This window comes from Tenrec ecaudatus, chromosome 4 (assembly GCF_050624435.1).
Source record: "Tenrec ecaudatus isolate mTenEca1 chromosome 4, mTenEca1.hap1, whole genome shotgun sequence".
Lineage (NCBI taxonomy): Eukaryota > Metazoa > Chordata > Mammalia > Afrosoricida > Tenrecidae > Tenrec > Tenrec ecaudatus.
In genome coordinates, this window is record NC_134533.1 from 125,866,924 (window position 1) to 125,888,461 (window position 21,538).

The window sequence follows — 21,538 nt, forward strand, 5'->3', positions numbered from 1 at the left end:
TGAATATAGGAGAACATATGTCTATTCATTTTGTGTCTCTTGCTTCTTTGGGGTATATACCCAGCAGAGGTATTGCTTGGTTGTATGGTATTTCTATTTACAGTTCTACAATGGTTATACATGTTTATAAGCCCTTCTGCAGTATATAAGAATTCCAATCGTTCCATGCTTTCTCCAGCATTTATTTTTTTCCTTAATTGAACTGCTGTTGTCAGTGTAAAATGATACCAGGCTTACTTGGATTTGCATTTCCTGGATGCCTACTGATCATGAGGTTTTCATGTGTTTATGAATTATTTTAGTGTTATTTTTGGAGAACTGTCTATTCATGGCTTTTGCTCGCTTTTTAAATATATTATTGTTATTATTTTATTGAGGAGTTGAGGATTTTATTAATTAGCCCCTTAATCCATTGCATCATTCATTGCTGAAGATTTTTACCTACTCTTTGAACTGTCTTTTTACTTTTTTGATGAAGTAAGTCTTTTGATGTGAATCTGTTTTACTTTTAGTAGATCTCAGTAATCTAGTTTGTCTTCTATTGTGTTTACTTTATTGTATTTGGTAGTATGTATATCCCCTATAATTGGATATACATTATCCAATTACGTTTGTCCCAAGTTTCTTATTGATAATCTTTTAAGCTCTGGGATTTATATTTAGGCTTCCAATCTATCTTGAGTTGGTTTTTGTGCAAAGGGTTAGTTATGGGTCCTTGATCATTCTTCTGTAGATGGAGATGTAACTTTTCCAGCACTATTTGTTGAAGATGTCGTCTCTTTTCCATTTAAGGTTTTTTGGCCCTTTTGAAAATCAGTTGCCTGTATGGGGATGCTTATGTTTCTAGGGTTTCTCTTCTGTCTCACTGGTTTACGTATCAGTCATTGTACAAATACTAGGAAGTTTTCACTAATAGGTTTTTAGGACAAGTAGTGCAAGGTCTCCTACTTTGTTCTTAAGGAGTTCTTTCCTATTCTGGACCTCTGCCCTTTTCACATGAAGTGATTAATTCATTTTTCTGTTTCTTTAGAGAATAAAACTGGGATGTGGATCAGAATTTCATTATATTTATAGATTGCTTTGGCTAGTATTGATATTTTTATGATATTGTCTTCCTGTTCATGAACACAAGATATGCTTCCATTTATAGGTTCTTTTTGTTTCTTGGGATAGAGTTGCTTTCTTGTAATAGTTCTATAGCAGTGATTTTCAGTATCACAGGGGTAGACTGATTCATAACCAGCAAAATTACAGTTATGAAGTAGCAACGAAAATTATTTTATGGTTGGGGGTTCACTACAACATGAGGAACTGTATTAAAGGGTTATGGCATTAGGAAGGTTGAGAACCACTGTTCCATAATTTTGTTTTATGGGTGCTTTCTTTCTTTCTTTTATGTTTATTCCTATCAGTGTTTAATCTTGTGTGTAGCTATTGTATTTATTTTTAATGTCTATTTTCAGAGCTCTCTAAGCTGGTATATGGTATACAGGACTCCAATTGATTTGTGCTTGTTAATCTTGTGCCCTCCTGTTTACGACATTCCTCGGGTATTTCCAACAGTCTTATCTTTTTGTGTAGTCTTTGTGGTTTTCTAGATATCAAATCAAATTTTCTGCAAATAGTAAGAATTTCTTTGCCCAATTGTATTCTCTTGATTTTTGTTGTTTTGTTGTTGTCTAATAGTTATTTTGGCTAATAATTCCAGCTCAATGTTGAATAGGACTGGTGATCAGGGGCATCCGTGTCTGGTTCCCACTCGAAGAGGAATTGTCAGTTTTTACCCATTTTGCACGATATTGTCCATATTTTGTTAATATGGCCATTATTGCATAATTTCCCTTTTATTCTTATTTTGATGAGTATTTTTATAAGATATATGGGTTGAATATTGTCAGGTGTCTTTGCTTCTTTTGATATGGTCATGTGGTTTTTATTCTTTGTCTTGTTTGTATAGTGAGATACATTGATTGCTTTTCTTATGTTGAGCCATACTTGCATCTTGGTATAAATCCCACTTGATCATTGTACATTATTTTTCCATATGTTTTTGCATTCTGTTGGTCAGAATTTTGTTAACAATTTTTGTGTCTTATGTTTATGAGTGGTGTTTATGAGTGATACTGGTCTGTAGTTTTCTGTATTTGTGGCACCTTTGCCTTGTTCTGGTGTCAGCACTATATTTGCATCATAAAGTTTGCTTTGCTTTTCTATTCTGTAATACTTTGTATAGAATTGGTGACAGCTCTTCACTGAATTCTGGGTCAGATCCCTCTGTGAAGCCATCTAGTATTGGGCTTTTCTTGTTGGAAGATTATTGATGATCTTTATTTCTTCTTTTTTGTATGTGTCTTTTGAGGTTTTCTACATATGTCTGCATTAATTTTGATAGAAGGTTGTGGGATACAGCATGTGAGGTGAGCATGTTACCATGAAATGTCTCTGACTTCTTTATTTTACACTCTCTCCTATCTCTATTATTCTCTAGACTTTACTATAATCTTTGCATATTATAACCATACGGTTGTGCCTACCAAACCCGTGATTACTTGTGTGTGTTGGGGGGTGGGGCTGGCTTCCCCTACAAATGGTGCCCATATCATGTGGCATTAGGAAAATAACTCTTTTGAGTAATGATTGTACAGCCCCACTGGAATGTAAAGTGAATTGGGGAAATTGTGTGAACTGAGGATCTGGTGTGGGGATTAGCAGATAAATAGGAATAAGAAGAATAGTATAGTATTTTAAAGAGGACTGTGGAGCAAGATAGAAGGTAAACCTAAGACCTATCTTATTATTCTCACACATTTACTGAAAAAAAGAGGGTAGCAGTAAGGAATGAAAAGATACAAAGTTTCTACAAGTCATGAAAAAGTATAATCCATGGTTACCAAAGAAAGGAAATTTAGATCTAGAAATTTGGGAGGAAGTAGGTACAAACTTAAAGAAAGCATACAGATATGGGGAGAATATCCCTGTATGGCCAGATCAATGCCAGGCCGACTTCTAGCATAAGATGACCAGACATCCCGCTTTTTAACAATTTTTCTCGTGTCCTATGGTGTTTTAAAAAGTCCCAATTTTTGGAAAGAATCAATGACAAGCTAGGGTATACGGTTTTGGGCTGCCATGTGGCTATTTCACCAGGATATGAGTTTATCAGTGGTGTCCCGCTTTACCAATGTTAAAATCTGGTCTAGCAGCAAGTGACCTTGAAGCTCCCCCACACGTGTGGAGCTGAGCAGAGCTGGCTGACACAGCTAGCAGTAAGTGGCCTTGAATCTCTCACACACATCTGCGGAGCTGACCAGTGCTGGCTATGTAACCTGTCAGCAGCTTTGCAAGTTTTTTTCTTTCTTTTACTCATGGCCCATTTTGCTCACAGCCCGCTTTGTTCATGGTCTGTTTGGCTCAATGCCCGCTTTGTTCTCGGCCTGCCACTCTGTACCCAGCATGAATACACCCGGGACCAGGAAGACACCTTACATTCCAGAAACCCAGACATACCTGTATCTCCCAATCCTTGACTACTTTACCTTATATAGACTCAAAACAGCCCAGTCACATGTTCTCTGGCTATATAAGCACCACCCCTGTAGCCTGAGGTGCAACTCCCCCAGCCCAGACACTGGACTGTGGGACTTCGGCCAGGCTGGGTTTTTCTCCCCAATAAAGTCTGTGATTTGCTCTAATCCGACTGATTTGGTCTCTGACGCCTCTCAACTACCTTATAATCCCCATGGAGACATGTTCTCTGTGGGATCACCTTAAAATGGTCTTAGAACCTTTGCAGGAGGAAGAGAAAGAAGATCATCAGTCTAGTGACAAGTCTTGTGTCTATCCAAACCTAGAAAGCAAGCTAAAGTCCTTGTGAATGATTATGACTTTGGTCATGAACTTTAGAAAAAACTGAAGAAGCAGGGACTGATTTGATATCAGAAGCCTCTGATTCTGAACAAAATCTCATGGCCAAAGCCTCTATGCCTCTGGGAACTGCAGCCTCCTAAGGTTTAAAGGTGATAAAGCACAGGGTGAAGCAAATTCTAAGACTCAAAGAGAGGCTTACAAACAATCCCAGGAAGCTCCCTTGCTTTCAAAGATAGAGAAAGCAAAGAAACAAATCCAGAGGTGTAGTGAGAAGCCTGTTGTATACCCAAACTTAAATGAGGTGAAAGGCAAGCAGAATGGGTATCCGACTTTAGACAAAGCTGAGAAAACTAAGCCTGAATCAGAAGGGGAAACTATATTAAAAGCATCTGCTCCCCTGCTGGAGTTTAGTATAGAAAAAACTAGAGGTTGTAAAACAAGCAAGTCAGTGCTGGAGGGAGAGATGAGATTAGATCCAAAGAAATACAAATGGAGAGATTTAACATAGAAGGTGAGGTTCCAGATGTGAGAGGTAAAAAGGAATAGAAAAGCACCTTTACTTTCAAGGGCAGAAAGAGGGATTAAAGAAGGAGATTTAGAGATTAGAGTGGCTTTTCCTATTATTAACAAACCACACAGGCCAATCAGCCTGGCCACTGTAAGCGAGCTGTGGCCTCACCAGAGCATAGACCAGGACCACTGAGTTCTGGTTTAAAAGTATCCAGACTTTGTACCACTATAGAAAGGGAACGCATTGGCCGAGTCAATGTCGCTCAAGATTCAGCAATAAAGGATTGCTGTTAGCAAATGCATTCCGGCAGGGAAATAGAGAATGGAGCTTGATACAGATCCCTCCCAGCAGAGCATGGAAGGCAGGGTGTCTGCCTGCCAAGCAAAGAATATCTTAGAGAGAACTTGCAGGTATCACCCAGCCCCACTGTAGGAGACCAGACCTAACCAAACATGGAAAAGTTCAGCCTCTGTTCTTGCTGCAGTAAGTTTGACTAACTAAGAAAAGGTTCTGAAGCTCCGGTAGCAGGTATTGATACTAAAAGGCAGGAGCCTCTTATTGAAAGAGCTGTGCAGAATTTATCAGGGAAATTTAGCCTAAGTACTCAAGGCATTCAAATTGATACTGGAGTTAATCAAAATTGTGAGGAAAAGCTAAAAGCTATAATCAAACCAGAAATTATTAAGAATGGTATTTGGGGTCCTCTGCCTAAAAGAACTATAGAATGTTTATTAGGAAAGTCCCACCTAAATTCTCAAGGTGTTCAGGTTGTTACTGGAATAATTGATCAAGATTATGAAGAAGAAATTAGGTCAGTGATTAAATCTGATATACCATGGTTTATAAAGGAAAATTGCTTAAGCCAATTTTTGCTTCCTTGAATTTCTAGAGTTAAAATTTATACCTATCAGGAAAGAGTACTTGAAAAGTCAGACCACCCTGTGAATCAAGGGGTCTTTGGAATGCTATTGTGGGGAAACAACAGCACCCCCACATGGAATTAAAATTTGGAGGAAAAGGGTTTTCAAATCTGGATATGGGGTCTTTTCCTTGGGTAATTCAGGAGGGCCTAAGACCCATTAAATTCCCCTAAATCCAGCATGGAAGGAATAAAAGAAGTTATCCAAGACAGAACATTGAAAGATGATAAAATCCTATAGTGTAAAAAGCCTGAAGGGCAGTACTGCTTAATTGAACCTGTTACCTTATGGGTAAATTTAGAGAAAAAATATCTCTGTGGCAAGGTAGTTCAAAAACAGCTGGACAAATTTATACAGAATTATTTCAGCCTTTCAAATCATCGTGAGTGTGGTAAGAAGTTCTCACAATTAGCTCTCTCAATTCTGAGAGCTGGGAGCCAAAATTTACATACGAATAAAGTCTATCTAACTTGTTATACTGGTCCAAAACCAAGCAAGTTAGCAATGTTTTAAAATCTGCATTGTTAACTTCCCTGGCGGTCTGATTATGTCAGTAATTTTGTACCCAAAGCGGTACATTGTTTTGCATCAAATTTGTTTTATATTGTAAGCCTGTAATTTTTAAGACATTACTCATTTTAATCGCTCTAGTAGACATTCCAGGTCTGATAAACTTTAATACACCGTTAACATTTACCCTGAGCCACACTCGGGCTTACCACCAGGGAGGTTAAAACAGAAGGGGGAGAAGAGAAATCCTATGTATGACAAACTTCATTTAGTCATTTTAACGAAAATTTTTTTTCTCCTTACCTAAAGCTTATAAGAACATTAGGGCAGATAAACACATTTTCACTTCTACAGAGAAAGTTGATCCTAAGAAGTCCCATGATGGGAATCATGTTTGGGATCAGTGTCCATTTATCACCTGGAGAAAGGGCTATGCATTTATGTTTTTACAGAATAAAGCTGTTGGACTCCCCTTAGAAGGACATAATCACCTTTGGAGAAAGGATATGGAAGAGATGGAGAAACCAACCAGTTTTAACGATGATTCTTTTTCCAGGTTCCTGATATCCCAAAGAGAGGGGCTATTTGTTTATGTTTTCACAGGCAAAGGAGATAGGTGGATTTCTCCTCAGCCAGCAAGGCCCAGAGAAAAGGAGGGAAGCTGATGCTGTGACCTGACCCTGTCCTGTTATTGAAGTTATTCAATCAAAACATCAAGAAAACACCACAGATTTCTGAGAATGAAGATTCCTAAGAATGGCGATCACTGCCTGCTGAGATATTTCTTCCATTTGCTGATGCTGTCTAAGGGACACTGGGGCTATCATAACTGAACATTTTATACAATAGTGACTAGACTATTACAACAGATGTTCTTTTGCTAAAAGATCAAAATTTTGGACTTATCTATTAATGCTAAAATGTGATTGGAATGTAATCAATTTCTGTGTAACCCTTTACCTATATAATGTAACTTTGCTTACTTGCGATTTGATTAGAAAACATTTGCAAAGGTTTAAGGGAAACATTTTGCTAGATCAACTAAAAGGGATATTTTCTATACATTCAAAGACAGACTGAAGGCGTCCCTTGGCTTTGATAGGATTAAACAATTGGTGGATAGCATGGAAGGATTGGATCCATGCACTTGGGTTATTAGCATGTCTCATAGCCTGGTTCAGCCTAAAAGTGCTGCGCATAATCATAATTTTTGTTCTGCCTATCACGTGTTGCTTCTATAGAAAGCTAAGGCGTGTGAAGGAAGATCATGTAGGTCTATGGCTCTTTTGAATTTTATGCATAAAGCAAATGCGTTGGGCATCAGAGAACGGGAAGAGAGTGTATACGGATGAGTCCTTTATTCTCACACTATAAAGCCTGGCAGGCTGGGTTACTGGGGGTGGATGGAGGCCTTCACCCTTGTGAGTTGGAGGTAAATTCCAATCACATTCTCATGATATTGTTCCCCACTTTACCCTGCTGTATGGTGCTGACTTAAAGTAATCTCTTACACGCTGATTTCTGTGTAGCCAGCAGCTTTAAGTATAGAAGCAGACATTCCTATTTGCTCTATCTCTTCCTACCGCAACTACCAACTTCTCTCATACCTTCCCCCAATAGTAGATAGACATATGGGGGCTTTATCCTCTGACCCTGGATTCTAAATGCTTGCCTAAGCCTGAATTTTTGTCTTGGCTCCTTTAATAATGTCATCAATGTTGTCTTGATAGCTTTCAATGTCTCCCCTGTGGCTCTATTGGATTATATATATAAAACAAAAGGGGGAATTGTGGGATACAGAAAGATTTCTCCCGAGTTTTCTCCCCCAAATATATGCCAAACCCAAGATGCTGCTTGCTATATATGGTAAATGACTGTACACTAGGAGGTCAATGAAAGTAGGTCAGAGGTTATTCGCCTTAAGAGTATCAGCCATCGAGAGCAACCAGACTGTATAGTCTGACTCACACTAAGTAGGGCCTATGCCCTTCTGATGTTGTTCTCTTGAAAGAGTGCCCGAATGAAAACCTGGACCACTCAAAGATGACTAAGGTTAGGCTACTATATTGAGTCTAGGGTCTGCCCATCTGTACCACATATTGTCACATATGTACCCCTATTCCATCCCTTTACTACTGCATGTATACCACTAGGCCATCCCGCTCTTATTACTTGTATTGCCTATGTTACACCTCTTTCCTATGACGTAGGTCATTATCTGTAATCAGATGGCTTGCATGCCCCCAAAGATATATAAGCTTTGGTTAGAAATAAAACCTCACAAGAGCTCCCTCCTGCCCTCTCATCTCCCACCTCCGTGTGTACCACCAAGAGGAGCTGAGGTGAGCATGCTACTATGAAGTGTGTCTGACTTCTTTATTTTACCCTCGCTCCTATCTCTATTATTTGCTATGACTTTACTATAATCTTTGTATATCAAAACTGTATGATTGTGACTAACAAACCTGCAATTAGTTGTGGGGGGCTTACTTGCCCCACACAAGATCTATTTCTAGGCATTTGTTCATTCTAAGTTATCAAACTTGTAGAGTACAGTCTTTTATAGTTGTGTTATTCTTACCTGTTGAAATGTCAACTTTTTAATCTCTAATTTTAAATATTTTCTTTTCTTTTCCTTTGTTAAGTTTGCTAATGAGTTGTCAATTTTGTTAATTCTTTTAACAAACCAACTTCTCTTGTTGATTTTTCCCATTGTTTTTTAGTTTTCCAATTCATTTATATGTGTTTTAATCTTATGATTTCTTTTCTTTTATAGGTTGAGTATTTTTGTTGTTGCTCTTGTTCTAGTTGTTGGAGGTGTTGTGTTAAAGTGTTAATTTTAGGTTTCTCCCCCTTTTTTCATGTGTGCAGTGATTGCTATCAATTGCCCTTTAAATACTGCTTTTGCTGTATCCCAAATATTTTGTTATGTTGTATTATTCTCATTTATTCCAAAGAATTTCTTTATTTCATCTCCTATTTAATTTATTACCCAGTCATTTTTAAGTAATATGTTGTCCAATCTCTATGTGTTTATCTTTGTGTTCTTGTTTTTTCTATTTTTCATTTCTAGTTTTATAACATTGTGACATAACCAAATGTATTGTAAGGTCTCTGTGGTTTGAATTTGTTACTCCTTCCTTTGTAGCTTAACATGTGGTCTGTTTCCGAGTATGTACTGATTGTGCTGGGGAAGAATGCACACAGTGCTATTCTTGAGTTGAGTGTTCTTATCTAGAAGGTTGAGCTGGTTGACTGTTGTTTAGTTCTTCTGTTACATTTATTGATTTTCTTTCCCGATAATCTATTTTTCCTTGAGAGTGGTGTATTGATGTTTTCTATTATTGTCAATGCACCATGTATACAGGAGTGTAAGCCGATCCGAATATCAGCCGAGGCACCTAATTTTACCGCAAAAGTGCATAAAGTCTGTGCTGAAACACTTGGCGTATACACGACTATATATGGTATTTCTCTCATTAACTCTTTAAAGGTTTTATTGATTTTATTGTTGTATATTTGGGGTTATGTGTGTTTATTATGGTTGTATTTTCTTCTGTAAAGTTCCTTTTTATTATTATACATTGTGTATTCTTTCATCATGTTATTTGTATTGAAGTCTATTTTGTCAAAGATTAACATTGCCACTCTATTTTTTTATGATTGCCATTGGTTTGGTACATTTTGCTCCATCCTTTGACTTTTAACCCATTTTTTCCTTTAAGTTTAAGATGTATCTCATGTAAGCAGCATATAGATGAATCTTGCTTTCTAATCCAGTCTACAACTCTGTCTTGATTGGTGCATTTATTCCATTGACATTCAGTGTTGTTACTGATGTATGTAGATTTGTTGTTATTATTTTACTGTGTACATTTTGTTTTTATTTTATCTTGCTTTATTTTTGTCTTTTTTCCTCCTCTAATTTGGTGTTGCTTTGAATGCTGCTTTCCTTACATTGGTTTCTGGGTGGTGTTGCCTTATAGGTTGCTCTCAAGTTTGTCTGCTGTTGTTGTGATTCTTTGTTTATAGTGATCTTGTTGACATATTGTTTAATGTAAGTACCTTTATTTCTCTATCATATTTAAGAGAGAGTTTTACTTGAAATAGTATTCTTTGTTGACAAGTTTTTTCTCTCAGAATATTATATGTGCCACCTCATTGTCTTCTTGTGTGCATCGTTTCTTCTGAGAAATACAAGCTTATTCTTATCAGTTTTTGCTGTAGCTAATAGCTACACTCACAATTCTCTTTTTTTTCTCTCTTGAAACTGTAAAATTTGACTACAATATGTCATGAAGTTTTACTCTTAAGATCTATGCTGTTTGGGGCTCTCTAAATTTTTTGAATAGTTATTTTCTCATTTTTAAATGTATTTTCCATAATGAATTCTTGTGTTAACTTCTCTGTAGGTTTTTTTTCTTTTCCTCGGTCATGAGGCTATGTAGCTTATTTCTCTTTATAATGTTCCACATCACTTGCAGACTTTCTTCAGATTCTTTTGCTGATAGATTTTAACCATTAGTTGTAGTCAAAATAATTTGTTTTTGAGCTCACTGATAAGATTTTACTATTTTTCTATTCTGTTGTTCAGGTGTTTTGTTTGTTTGTTTTTTGTTTTTCCAGTTTTCATAATTCCATTATCCTATATTTTATGTTGTAGTATTTTTTGTTGTAGGATTTTTAGTTTTCTGTACTTATGGGTTTTCTTATGAACAGCCCCTACATCTCTTGATTACATTGAAACATTATTTGCATTATATTTTGGATAATTCCATAGTCTTTTTTTCAGGCTGCTTCATTGGGTTTGGGATAGTTTTAGTTATTAATGTTTATTTTAGTTGATTTTTTTTGGGTGGGGAAGGATGCACTGAAGTAGACTGCTATTTCTGCAGAATCATGGTGAATTTAGTGATGTGCTGGCTGCTTGATCCTATAAGGGTAAGTGGATTTTTGTCAAGTTATGGAGGAGAGGTTTAGTAGGATCCAGAAAATGTGTGGTGTGGAAATGGAGAAAAAAGGGGAGAGATGAATACATGGGGAAGATGGGTAGGAAGAAGTGAGAGAATAAAGTAAAAGTAGTATATAAGTAGGCATCTAGATCGGCCAAAATGTTATTTAAAATCATAAAAAATATTTTTAAAGGTGTAATAAAATATAATAGGTATTATAGAAGTTTATTTTACTGGGAAATAGAGTGGGCAGTAGAAAGTATAAATAAATAATCAAATAATCAGATAAAATTATTTGTTTAGTAAACAGAATTAAAGAATAGAGAATAAAATAAATAATGAGACAAAGGCAAAAGAATAAAGAGGAAAAGTAGAAAACTTAAATGAGCAGAGATGAGCTGGAGAGAAAAAAACTCGATGGCATTTCTTGGGTGTGAATGTGGAGCTTCGTTGCTGTGGCAATGTGAATGTATGACTGGTTTGTGCCCTGAGGGCACCAGAAACAAACAAACAAAAAAACATTTTAAAAACAAAAATGTGGTTTGTGTGGATGAGCTTCAACCTTCAGATTTTCCCTGTCAGCATGGAAAGTGCACTAATCTCTGAGAATTAAGGGGAGACAGGTAACCAAAGGTAGAGAGGATGTAAGGCAACAAGGAAAAAGAAATAGAAAAAAAAAGTCTGAAACATAAAACCACAGGTTGGCAATGCTTGGTATTCACCAGTCTTGGTGGATTGTTATAAGGTGGAAACATTGGGGAATGAAGAAATAGGAAAAGAAAAAAAAATTTTTTAAACTTGGGAAAAGTGTTGCTTGGAAAAAGAATGGAGCAAAGAGTTTGGGCTAGTTTGGTTGGAACAGGGTGAAGGAAGAATCAGTATGGTGAGCGGGAGTACACAGAAGCAGTTCAGACCTCTTGTCAGTGGTGAAGGAGGAGACTGTCACAGCCTGCAGGTAATACTATCTAATTTTTTAAAACTTTGGTGGGCGTAGTTCTTGTTTTTGTCCAGGTTGACTAGAGAAACAAATCCACAGACACTCGTGTATAAGAAAGAATTTTATGTAAAAGAGCAATTATATATTGAGAAGACATCCCAGCCCAGTCCAGATCAAGTCAGTAAGTCTGATATTACCCCATATGTTGATATGAGTCCATAAATTCACCTTTAGATTCATGCAACCATTGAAATGATGCTGAATGCAGGAAGATCATAGGCTAGGGGGTGGACATGTCTTGTGGATTCAGTGGTAATGGAAGCTGATGTAGCTCGCTATGTGGCTCCTCCAGCTCCAGGGTTCTGGCTTTATCAGCATAGCTCCATGTGGCTTGTTATTAGCAATATGAAGCAGAGAGAATGTGTCTGGCCTCCAGTAAGCCATTTATCTACGTTGTGCCTCCAAATGAGGTCATCAAGCTGTGACCTGATTGACAGGCTCAACTCCACCCCTTCATCAAGTTGACAGTAGATTTATGTAACTGCCACAGACCACCTCCTGTCAACTTGACACTTTTACACGACTCCTTAGTCATATAATTTTTAAACAAAATAATAAAATATCTGTAGCTAACAGGATAAAATTAAGATGTACACAATTCAATATGTGCCAAAGCCTCATTTAAACATAATATTCTATAACTGAACAAAACAACAATATTCTATGCCTGACTATTACAGCTAAGTGAACACCTAGACCATAATGTTATTAATATATTCCCCCCACCTACAAAAGTTTATAAGCCAGCCACTTTATGCCTTTCTCTGCCCTGTTTTGTGTATCCAATTTCTATACTGCCCACTTACATCAAACCAGTGTTCTGAGGAGACAGTCTTATACTTTGATGTGAAGAATCTTTATTCTAGTTAGAACCTGTGAGTCTCATCCATAAGCAAAATCACAGCAGGACAGTCTGTTCATAAAGTCAGCAAAAATATGCACCACTTCACAGGTTCAAAATTCTTCTCTTCATCTGGTCGGGTTCTGGTCAACTCGAGGTAGGCTACCTCACTTAGCCACACCAGGGTGTCCATTGGCTGCATTGCTTTTAGACTATGTGCCCCATCACAAATTCTCAACAACCTTAGCCCCCTTGTAGATTATGTATCTGCCACAGCCCTTAATTGCTTACTGGCTTCCAGGGAGTACAGGACATTCCTTCTGATGTGGCTGCTTTGGTAGTTTCTCTCTTTATTTTTTGTTTATTCCTTACCTTATTTTTTGGTATCTTTATGTATATGTTTTTATTTTCTTCTGTTTCTCTTTTCTAAGTTTTTTTTTTCCGTTAGTATTTTCTGTTTTCCTTTACCTGGTTTTCTTTTTTTCCTTGGTTTTAAAAATTAGCTTGTCTTTTTTTCCTTGCCCTTGTTTTTCTGCTCTCTCCTGCAGTTTTATTCTTACAGTTTTATTGTCGTATGAACCACATATCATTACAATTCAATTGTTTACACATGTCATGAAGAATTGTACACTCATTACCACAATCAATTTTAGAACATTTTCTTACTCTTCCCCCCCCATGATTAAATAGCCTTTAAAATGAGTTGTGTAATCACATTCATTTCTAGTGTTCCCTCCCCCTCCCACTTTCATTCCTTCAATTTTTACCTCTGAAATCTCCTCACCCTCCCCATCTTCCCCCACCCATTCCCTATAGACCCTTGTATCAACCCTTAAGTTATCTTTATGTACCCACACCTTCTGTGCTTCACAAACTGGTAAACCCAACAGAAAGAATAAAGATCAAAAACGAAATAAAGTGGTAAGGATAAAACAATAGCAATATGAAGATAAAAATGCAATGAGTAAAAAAGAAGACAACCATCATTAGTTAAAAGACCAGCGAAGAAATTTTTGTCATGGAACAAGCAAGAGATCCTTGCACTTTGAACAAATTCAGGTTGGGTCTAGAGGGAGGTCAACTGACCAAATATCAAGCTTGATCTTGCATAATTAGGATTACAATGATCTATGTTTCTTAGTAAGGTGGTTCCAGACTGTTGCCTGTGGCTGGATGGGATCTGCCAGCAGCTTAATCTGACTAGATACTTTGCTGATGGGTTTTGGGCTCCCAATTTCCTCTGCAGCCATCCATAAATTTGATGCTTGCATTTTAGCTCTGGTACTTTTTCCTTCATCATATTTGAATTTTTTTATTGTCATCTTTAGATCAAACAAACTGGCGTGCTTCTTCCATGTAGTTGACTCCTTGCTGAGATGGCTGCTTGTTTGAATATAAGCCTTTAAGACCCCAGCCACTATTCCGATTGATAGCCGGGCACCATCAGCTCTCTTTATCACACTTTGCTGTAGCATCCTTTTCTTCCTTGACCATTTCATGAAGGTGACCAGGGCCATGTTACCAGAACTAACTGTTCTTGGATTATACCTAGAGTTAAGTTAGAGCCTAGAATCCATCTCATTGTTCATGGAATATGCACAACTGGGGTTTACCTTGGCAGTTGTCTTAATACAAAAATCAAACCCTTATAGGACCACCAGGTATACCAGAAGCAGCAACAAACCGTCCAGCAAAAAACAATGAATACAAAACCAAGCTAAAGGCAGGAAAAACAAAAACCCACATAAACAATAATATACAGAATTTCAATCACCTTCCTGTGGTATAAGGCAATTGCACTGATGACATCAATTTTTCCTATGACAGAGTACTCTGGACACTTAGTATGAGGTGTCTATGTGAGTGTAGCTCCACCTTCAACCACATCCTATGAGGTGTTGCCTTACACAGTTAGATCGCCCATTCTATTAAGCTCAGTTTACCCTAAGTATGGGGCTTGGTGCCAGGGAGAAACTTCCTGGATCAGTTCTTCCAAGTGCAGTTCCCTACCCAACATAAAACCTGCCATGTCACTGCAAGTGGGGCATCGATGTACTGAATAGGTGGTGAGATTCTGCCTAGTCTGGGGTTTTCCCTGAGGTCCAATGCTTGCCACTTCCAAAGTCCTATGGAGGCCACTCTCTGCATCCTCTCCCTTATGAATACCCCAGTCTTTAGTCCAAGGTTGTGGGCAATTTCAAGGCAGAGCTCAGTCCATTCTGCCAGACCTTTATGTTAAGTTCTTCTGGTGTACTCCTTGCATTATACCATGCTGCCTGCACGGTCAGTGTCCAAGGTCTTCATGCTGTTTAGTCCATGGCATGGTTCACCGATGGTGAGGTAGAAATGTATTCACAGAGTCTACTCAGGAACTTAAAATTTGGTCCATTGTCCCCCTAGGTTCTCCACCATCATTGGTTAGCATCCCTTCCCGATGTGAGGTTACTTCTCCTCAATCACCTACCGTACTCACCAACAGATCCATCAATGTCTTGTCCAAAATGTAGACGCTCCTCCCTCTTTTTAGCTTGGTTTTCTAGCATGGATCTTGTGATGGGCCTCTTGATTTGCCCCAGCCTGGTTTGATGTTGTATAGCCTCAAGTGCATGGTCGTCTCCCATTCTTGAGGGAGTGGCCCCAGAAAATGTGAGGTAAGTTGGTAAGGTAATGTGAGGTAAGTTTGTGAAATTCACAAAAGGGAGGTGAGGTATGATTCAGGACAAGTAGGTTGGCTTCTCTTTTGTTCAGGAATTGGTTCCTAAGATTTGTTTAATTGGTGTTTCTTCTTATAGTAGTGGACTTATACTTGCCCTTTTGTGATTTACTTACTTCATTAAGCATAATCATTTCCAAGTCGTGGCATTTCATGCTTTCATCACTGATTTTTAGGGATAGATAGCATTTCATTTTGTGTATGTATCATAGTTTCATTATCCATTCTTCCATTGTTGGAAATTTAGGTTGTTTCTAGTTCCTTGCTATTGTGAACTATGCTGCTATCATCATGGGAGACCATATATCCACGCATATGTTTCTTACTTCTTTTGTTGTGTTTATGCCTAAGAGTGTTACTGCTGAGTCATATGAGATTTCAATGCCCACTTGTTTTTAGTATCGCCATATAGTTTTCCACAATGGCTTTATGTATTTACAAGTCCACCAACAGTGTATACAAGTTCCAGTCTCTCCACATCCCCTCTAGCACTTTTCTTTTTTTAAAAATTTGAGATAGCATTGTGGGTGTAAAGCGGTAGCCCATTGATGTTTTAATTTGCATCCCCTGATTGCTAGTGATTGTGAGCATTTTTTCATGTTTGTTAGCCTTTGTACTTCATTTTTGGTGAAATACAATTCATGTCTTTTCCCCATTTCTTAATTGGGTCTCTTATTACAGTATTTTCTTATTGAGCTATTGTAGAGTTCTGTATATCTTGGTAATTAGTCCTTTGTCTAATGTACCGATCGTAATAATTGTTTCCCAATCTATGAGCTCTTATTCTACTCTCCTCATTAACTCAATTGATGTTATTTCAATATGTCCCTGTTATCTAGCTTGTCTTCTACTGAATGTGCGTCCTCTTTTGTACATGGTAGTCTATGTATACCCTAAAATAGGGGCCTTAAGTTTGTTTCAATCTTCGCATTGATGATTCTGGGAGCTTTGGGGTTTGCATTTAGGTTTTTAATCCATCTTGAGTTCTCTTTTGTGCATTAGGAAAGTTATGGGTTTTGTTTCATTTTTCTGCATGTGGAAATCCAGTTTATGAACACTCCTGCCTGTTTTCTGTCACTTTATTGTATGCCTTTTTTGGTTGTTTTAACTTTTTCTTGTTTCAACCATTGGAAGAGAACAACCATCCCCATATGGAAAAGCCCCACCTGAACCTATGTTATCTCTGTCTACTAGGTGACGTTTACTACCCATTCCTGTAACAACATATTATCAGTAGACAATAGCCAAACCTACTGTCAACTGTGCTGCACAAATAGAAGTGTACATGCACTTAAATTTTTAATCATATTTACCAGGACACAGGTGATTAGTGCCTAAGAACACAGCAACACGTAATCATCAATTAAGTGCACATAGAACACCACAACAATGCCTTAGAGATAAAAGGCAATTTTATTTCACTCAAAGAAACAAGCTAGAGTAGCTCAAAGTAGTAACCAAACCACAGAGCTGAGAGACTGTTCTGGGAAAAATATGACATTGGAATTACCTAATTAGAAATGCAGAGAATGATATGTAAGTACTTTGAATGTGGGGAAGCCAGCCCCCACAACTCATCACAGGATAGGTAAGCGCAATTATACGGTTAAAAAAATATATAGAGAGATTGTAGTAAAGACAGAGATGGGAGAGATGGAGTAAAATAAAGAAGTCAGAAACATTTTATGGTAGCATGCTCACCTCCTGGGCAGCCATGATCTCAACAGCTTTGGGGGTGTGCATGCCCCCTAATTACAGGTAAAGATATACATTATAAGAAGGGGCTGTACAATAGGCATACACATCACAGGAAGGGGATGAGCTAGAGGTTCACACTAAGGGTGTACATGTGACAAGGGCGGACCCTAGACTCAATATGGAAGCTTAACCTTGGGTACCCTTGAGGGGGCTCTCCTTCAGAGAAACAGTCTACTATCCTTATCAGAAGGTAGTGGACCCAGTGACAAACTATAGTCTGATTGCTCTAGATGGGTTGATAACCCTTAGAGAGAATAACCTGACCTACTTTTGTGACCTCCAGTGTATAGTCATTTATCATATGTAGCAAGCAGCTAAGTTTGGCTTATATTTATTTAGGGTAGACAACTTTGAGTAATCTGTTTCCCACATAAGTACGTTGAATGTTTGAGATAAAGATCAGTAAGTCACAGAGAAATCAAGAAAATACATTGTAAAAAATCTTTAGAAAGAACAAGAAAACTATACAAGAACAAGCTGACATTATAAATGAAAAATTCGAAACTATACAAAAATCCAGAAGTTAAATACTAAGATTTCAAAAGTAAATAATGTACCGAAAGAGCAAAGAAGTAGAACTGAATCAATGAAACACCAAAATAGTGCACTCAAGATCAATCTCTCAATAGTAATCTGCTGAAATTAGGAATGAAACCAAATATCCAAAGAAGTCTAAGAATTCTGTAGGACAATAACAAGAAGTATAGCTTACCTGTGTTTGAAATTCTAGAACAGCAGCACAGTCAAAAGCACAGAATGAAGTATTTAAATGTTTCTGGAAGTAAACTTCCCTCTACTATGAATTAAGAGAATACATGCATTTTAAAAGCTGAACAAACCACATGATAGTTACTTAAGGAGGGGAAAGTTAACTCTAGTGGGGAACCAGTAAAACTAAATTCTTATTTCCCAACATAAACCAACAAGTGGGAATTTAGTTGACATATAGAAAAATGGGAAGAAAAAATTGCCACCAAAGAATCAGACACCCAACAAAATTGTCACTAAAATACAGCAGCATAATTGGAAAAATTACGTGGCATTTGGCATACCATAGTCTGAAAAGTTTTTATTCTACTTGTATGAATGTGTAGCATCTGAGGTTATCCAAGCTCGTTAGCTATGTAAAGTGCAACTATTGTTTTTTCCTCATCTGAAGGAAAGAAGAATGAACAAAATTAAGATCTATTAAGCTATAATGATGTAGTTATATAATTTCATGTCAACTTGTTAAATAAGTTATAGGGATGGAGTCTAGCCTGTAATCAGGTCATAGCCAGTGATGCTTCTGTGTGGGCATAGCCTTCTCCTGAAGATTCTGGGAACTCCTGTCTTCCTCCCTGGAGGCAGGACACACTCTCTGCTTGACATTCCACATGAAGTTGACAAGACACATGGAGCTACGGTGATGGAGCCAGAGCCCTGGACCTGGAGGAGCCATGTGAAGACCCATGTCAGTGCTGAGATGCTTATACCACAACTGGATCCACAAGACTTTCCACCCACTGGCCTGTGATCTTCCTGCATTCGGTGTCATTGCATGTACTGTGTGAGTCTGAAGAGAAAGTTATTAGACCAGTGTCGAACAAATGGGATGTGGTAGTTAGATAATTTGTTGTCAATTTGAGGCTTAAGAGTAAAGGGGGAATTTCAATGGGATCACAGCTTGATGACCTCATTTGGAAACACTAAGAAGATAAAATAGCTCATTGGAGGTGGGACACACGCTGACTCCCTGGAAGACATTGCAGTGGACAAGTCACATGGAGCTAGGCTGGTGTCCTGAGGAGACACGTGGAGACCCATGCCAGCACTGAGATGCTTACAATGCCACTGGATCCACAGGACTTCTCACCCAGTGGCCTGTGATCTTCCTGCATTCAGCATCATTGTATGCGTTGCATGAGTCTGAGGAAAAATTTATATATTTGTATTGAACATACGGGCTAATCTCGGACTAATGGACTTGATCAGGACTGGGCTGGGATGTTTTCTCAATATTCAATTGCTCTAGTTTATTAAGCTCTTTCTTATACACATATGAGTGTCTATGAATTTGTTTCTCTAGTCTCAACCCAGGGTAACACAAATGATGAGTACAAGAATGAAGTAAATGTTCCAAAATTGAATGTGGTGATGATTGTACAACTCTTCTAGATTTGATTGAATTATTGAATTGCATAAGATGTGAATTTTATGCCAATAAAACTGTTGGGGCAGGTGGGGAAAAGACCGATGGTAACAATTAATATAAAGGACTAATGGACAATGTCAAACAATATCTATAACTCTGAGTCAAGAACTTGATGATGGTGCCTGGCTACCACTACAAAATGCTATAGAGTTTCCTATAGGAACAATACGCAGAGTCATTAAAGAGACCAAACTTACCAGTCAGATAGAAATTTTTGGAATCTTTGGACTATGAGCTGTGATCATCCTTTGGGTGTAGGACTGAACTCATACTGTGGCTCTTTTCAAGCAACATTAGTAACAACATCCCAGCTGGCGTACCTACTTCAGAATAATTAAGCATTTAGGATCCAGGTGGTAGCATTTACTCAAGTACAAAATTCCTAAGAGTTAGCAAAGAAGGGATGGGTGATGCTACAACACCAGATGCTACAATCCAGAATCTGTATGGATTGCTAAATGTAAAACTGATTATCATCTTTATAAACTTTCACTTGTTTCACAATAAAAAATATTTTTTAATCAGCAAGTACTAATTTTACCCAAATACTTCCACATCCATTTACTGCATCCTCAGTGCCATAATCTTTTGAATTCCTCTGTTTCAAAACCTGTTACATCTCAAAGGTTTATTCTTGATACTTGATATGGTGTGTCTTTATTTTATCTTGTGCATAGATCTCTCTTTTCAAGGAAAATGATTATATTGTACTATAATCGCAAAATCCTAACTCGGGAATGACTAGGCGCCACTCTTGGACAACTTGAAAGAGGGAAAATTTATTAGCTGGCGACCCAGAGGAACTAGTGTTCTGAACGATGTGGACCCTGAATGTCTTCGGGTTTCTTATACTTTATCTTCTTGAGCAAATTCACAGAAGCAGGCAAGGTCACAGAAGAAGGCAAGGTCACAGAAGCAGAATAGGCAGGGCTTTATAGTGCAGATAAAATCATTAGTAAGGGGAGTCAATGGGTGGGTGCCTTGAAGAAATGAGGAAGCGCATGGGTTGTGACTGCATTAGTTTCTTTTCCCAAAGTTAAAATCCCCTATTAAAGATTTTCCATACAGTACAATATTTTAAATTCATTTCTACCTAGCAAGTCTTGAATTGGTTTCCATTAAATATGTGTGATTGATTGATTGCGTTGCCACAGTTGTAATGAGACCCTTACAATTCTTAGCAATAGAAATGACTGGACAAGAACTAAACATGGTGGAAGGCATTTCATTGAGGGAATGGAAACAAATTTGCAGCTGGGCTGTTATTACCCAATTCTATAGTACTTAGTCTGTAGCCTTGGATAGTTGCAAAAAATTGCTGCTGCTTCCTATAGAATTTGGTTTTACTCTAGCTTGTTTTGTTGTTGTTTTGTTTTTTACAACAGGTACTTCTCTCTCCAAGCCACACATCCTCTTGGATTTGATGATGTTGTACGATTAGAAATTGAATCCAATATCTGCAGGGAAGGTGGGACACTCCCTAACTGTTTCACAACCCCATTACGTCAGGCCTGGACAACCATGGAGAAGGTAAACAAGAACTTCTACTACAAAATTGTTTTACTGGTGGAACCTAGTGTGAAAATATAACCATAGTGTAAAAATATAACAGGGGAAAATCATAATATTAAAGAATTGAAACTGCAGTTCAGCGATTAAGAGTTTTAAATCTGCCTTGACTTTTAATAAGATGAATTTTATAAAGTCAGCTACAGAAATTCTCTAATGCCATTTTTCTCATCTTAAAATGGGGATAATATGAATACTTACCTTAAAGTTATTTTGAAAATTAAAATGATGTAATTTGTTTAAAAGTAAATTACCTGTGTTAAGGGTAGCAGTGTGAACCCAACAGATCCTCTGATGGAGTATGTTTTGGTAAAGATTTATAGCCTCAGACACCCTCTGGAACAGTTCTCTGTTTTATAAGATTGCTGTGCCTTGGAATTGCCAGTGTGTTTGGTTTATGTGTAAAGTACCTTCAAGGGGTATTCAAGAAGTTAGTGGGAAAGTGAATTAAAAGATAATGGAATGCTTCCACAAACTTTTTGAAGCCCCTTGTATATATTAATGTAGTACTTAGAGCATTATACACAATGAGAATTTTAACTGCTAATATTACTGATGCCATTATTACATCTTTTTTAGATAATTTGATGGCAGTTACTCCAAACAGAATCTGCTTGAAAGCTATAGATTTAGTTTTGGTTTTTAGGAAATGATCCAGATATTTCATAAGCACCCACCATTGGGGTAGGAGTACTAGTTTTGTGTG

At 37.6% G+C, this 21,538-nt stretch overlaps 1 protein-coding gene across 3 annotated transcripts in view; it reads left to right on the plus strand.

The window, feature by feature from the left end:
- Window positions 1-21,538, plus strand: part of AKAP10 (A-kinase anchoring protein 10) — a 223,565-nt gene that overhangs the window by 128,857 nt on the left and 73,170 nt on the right. For all 3 annotated transcript variants that reach the window (XM_075546762.1, XM_075546764.1, XM_075546763.1), the window contains one exon: window positions 20,649-20,793. In XM_075546762.1, coding sequence (XP_075402877.1) covers window positions 20,649-20,793 — 145 coding nt within the window. The remainder of the gene's footprint in view (window positions 1-20,648; window positions 20,794-21,538) is intronic.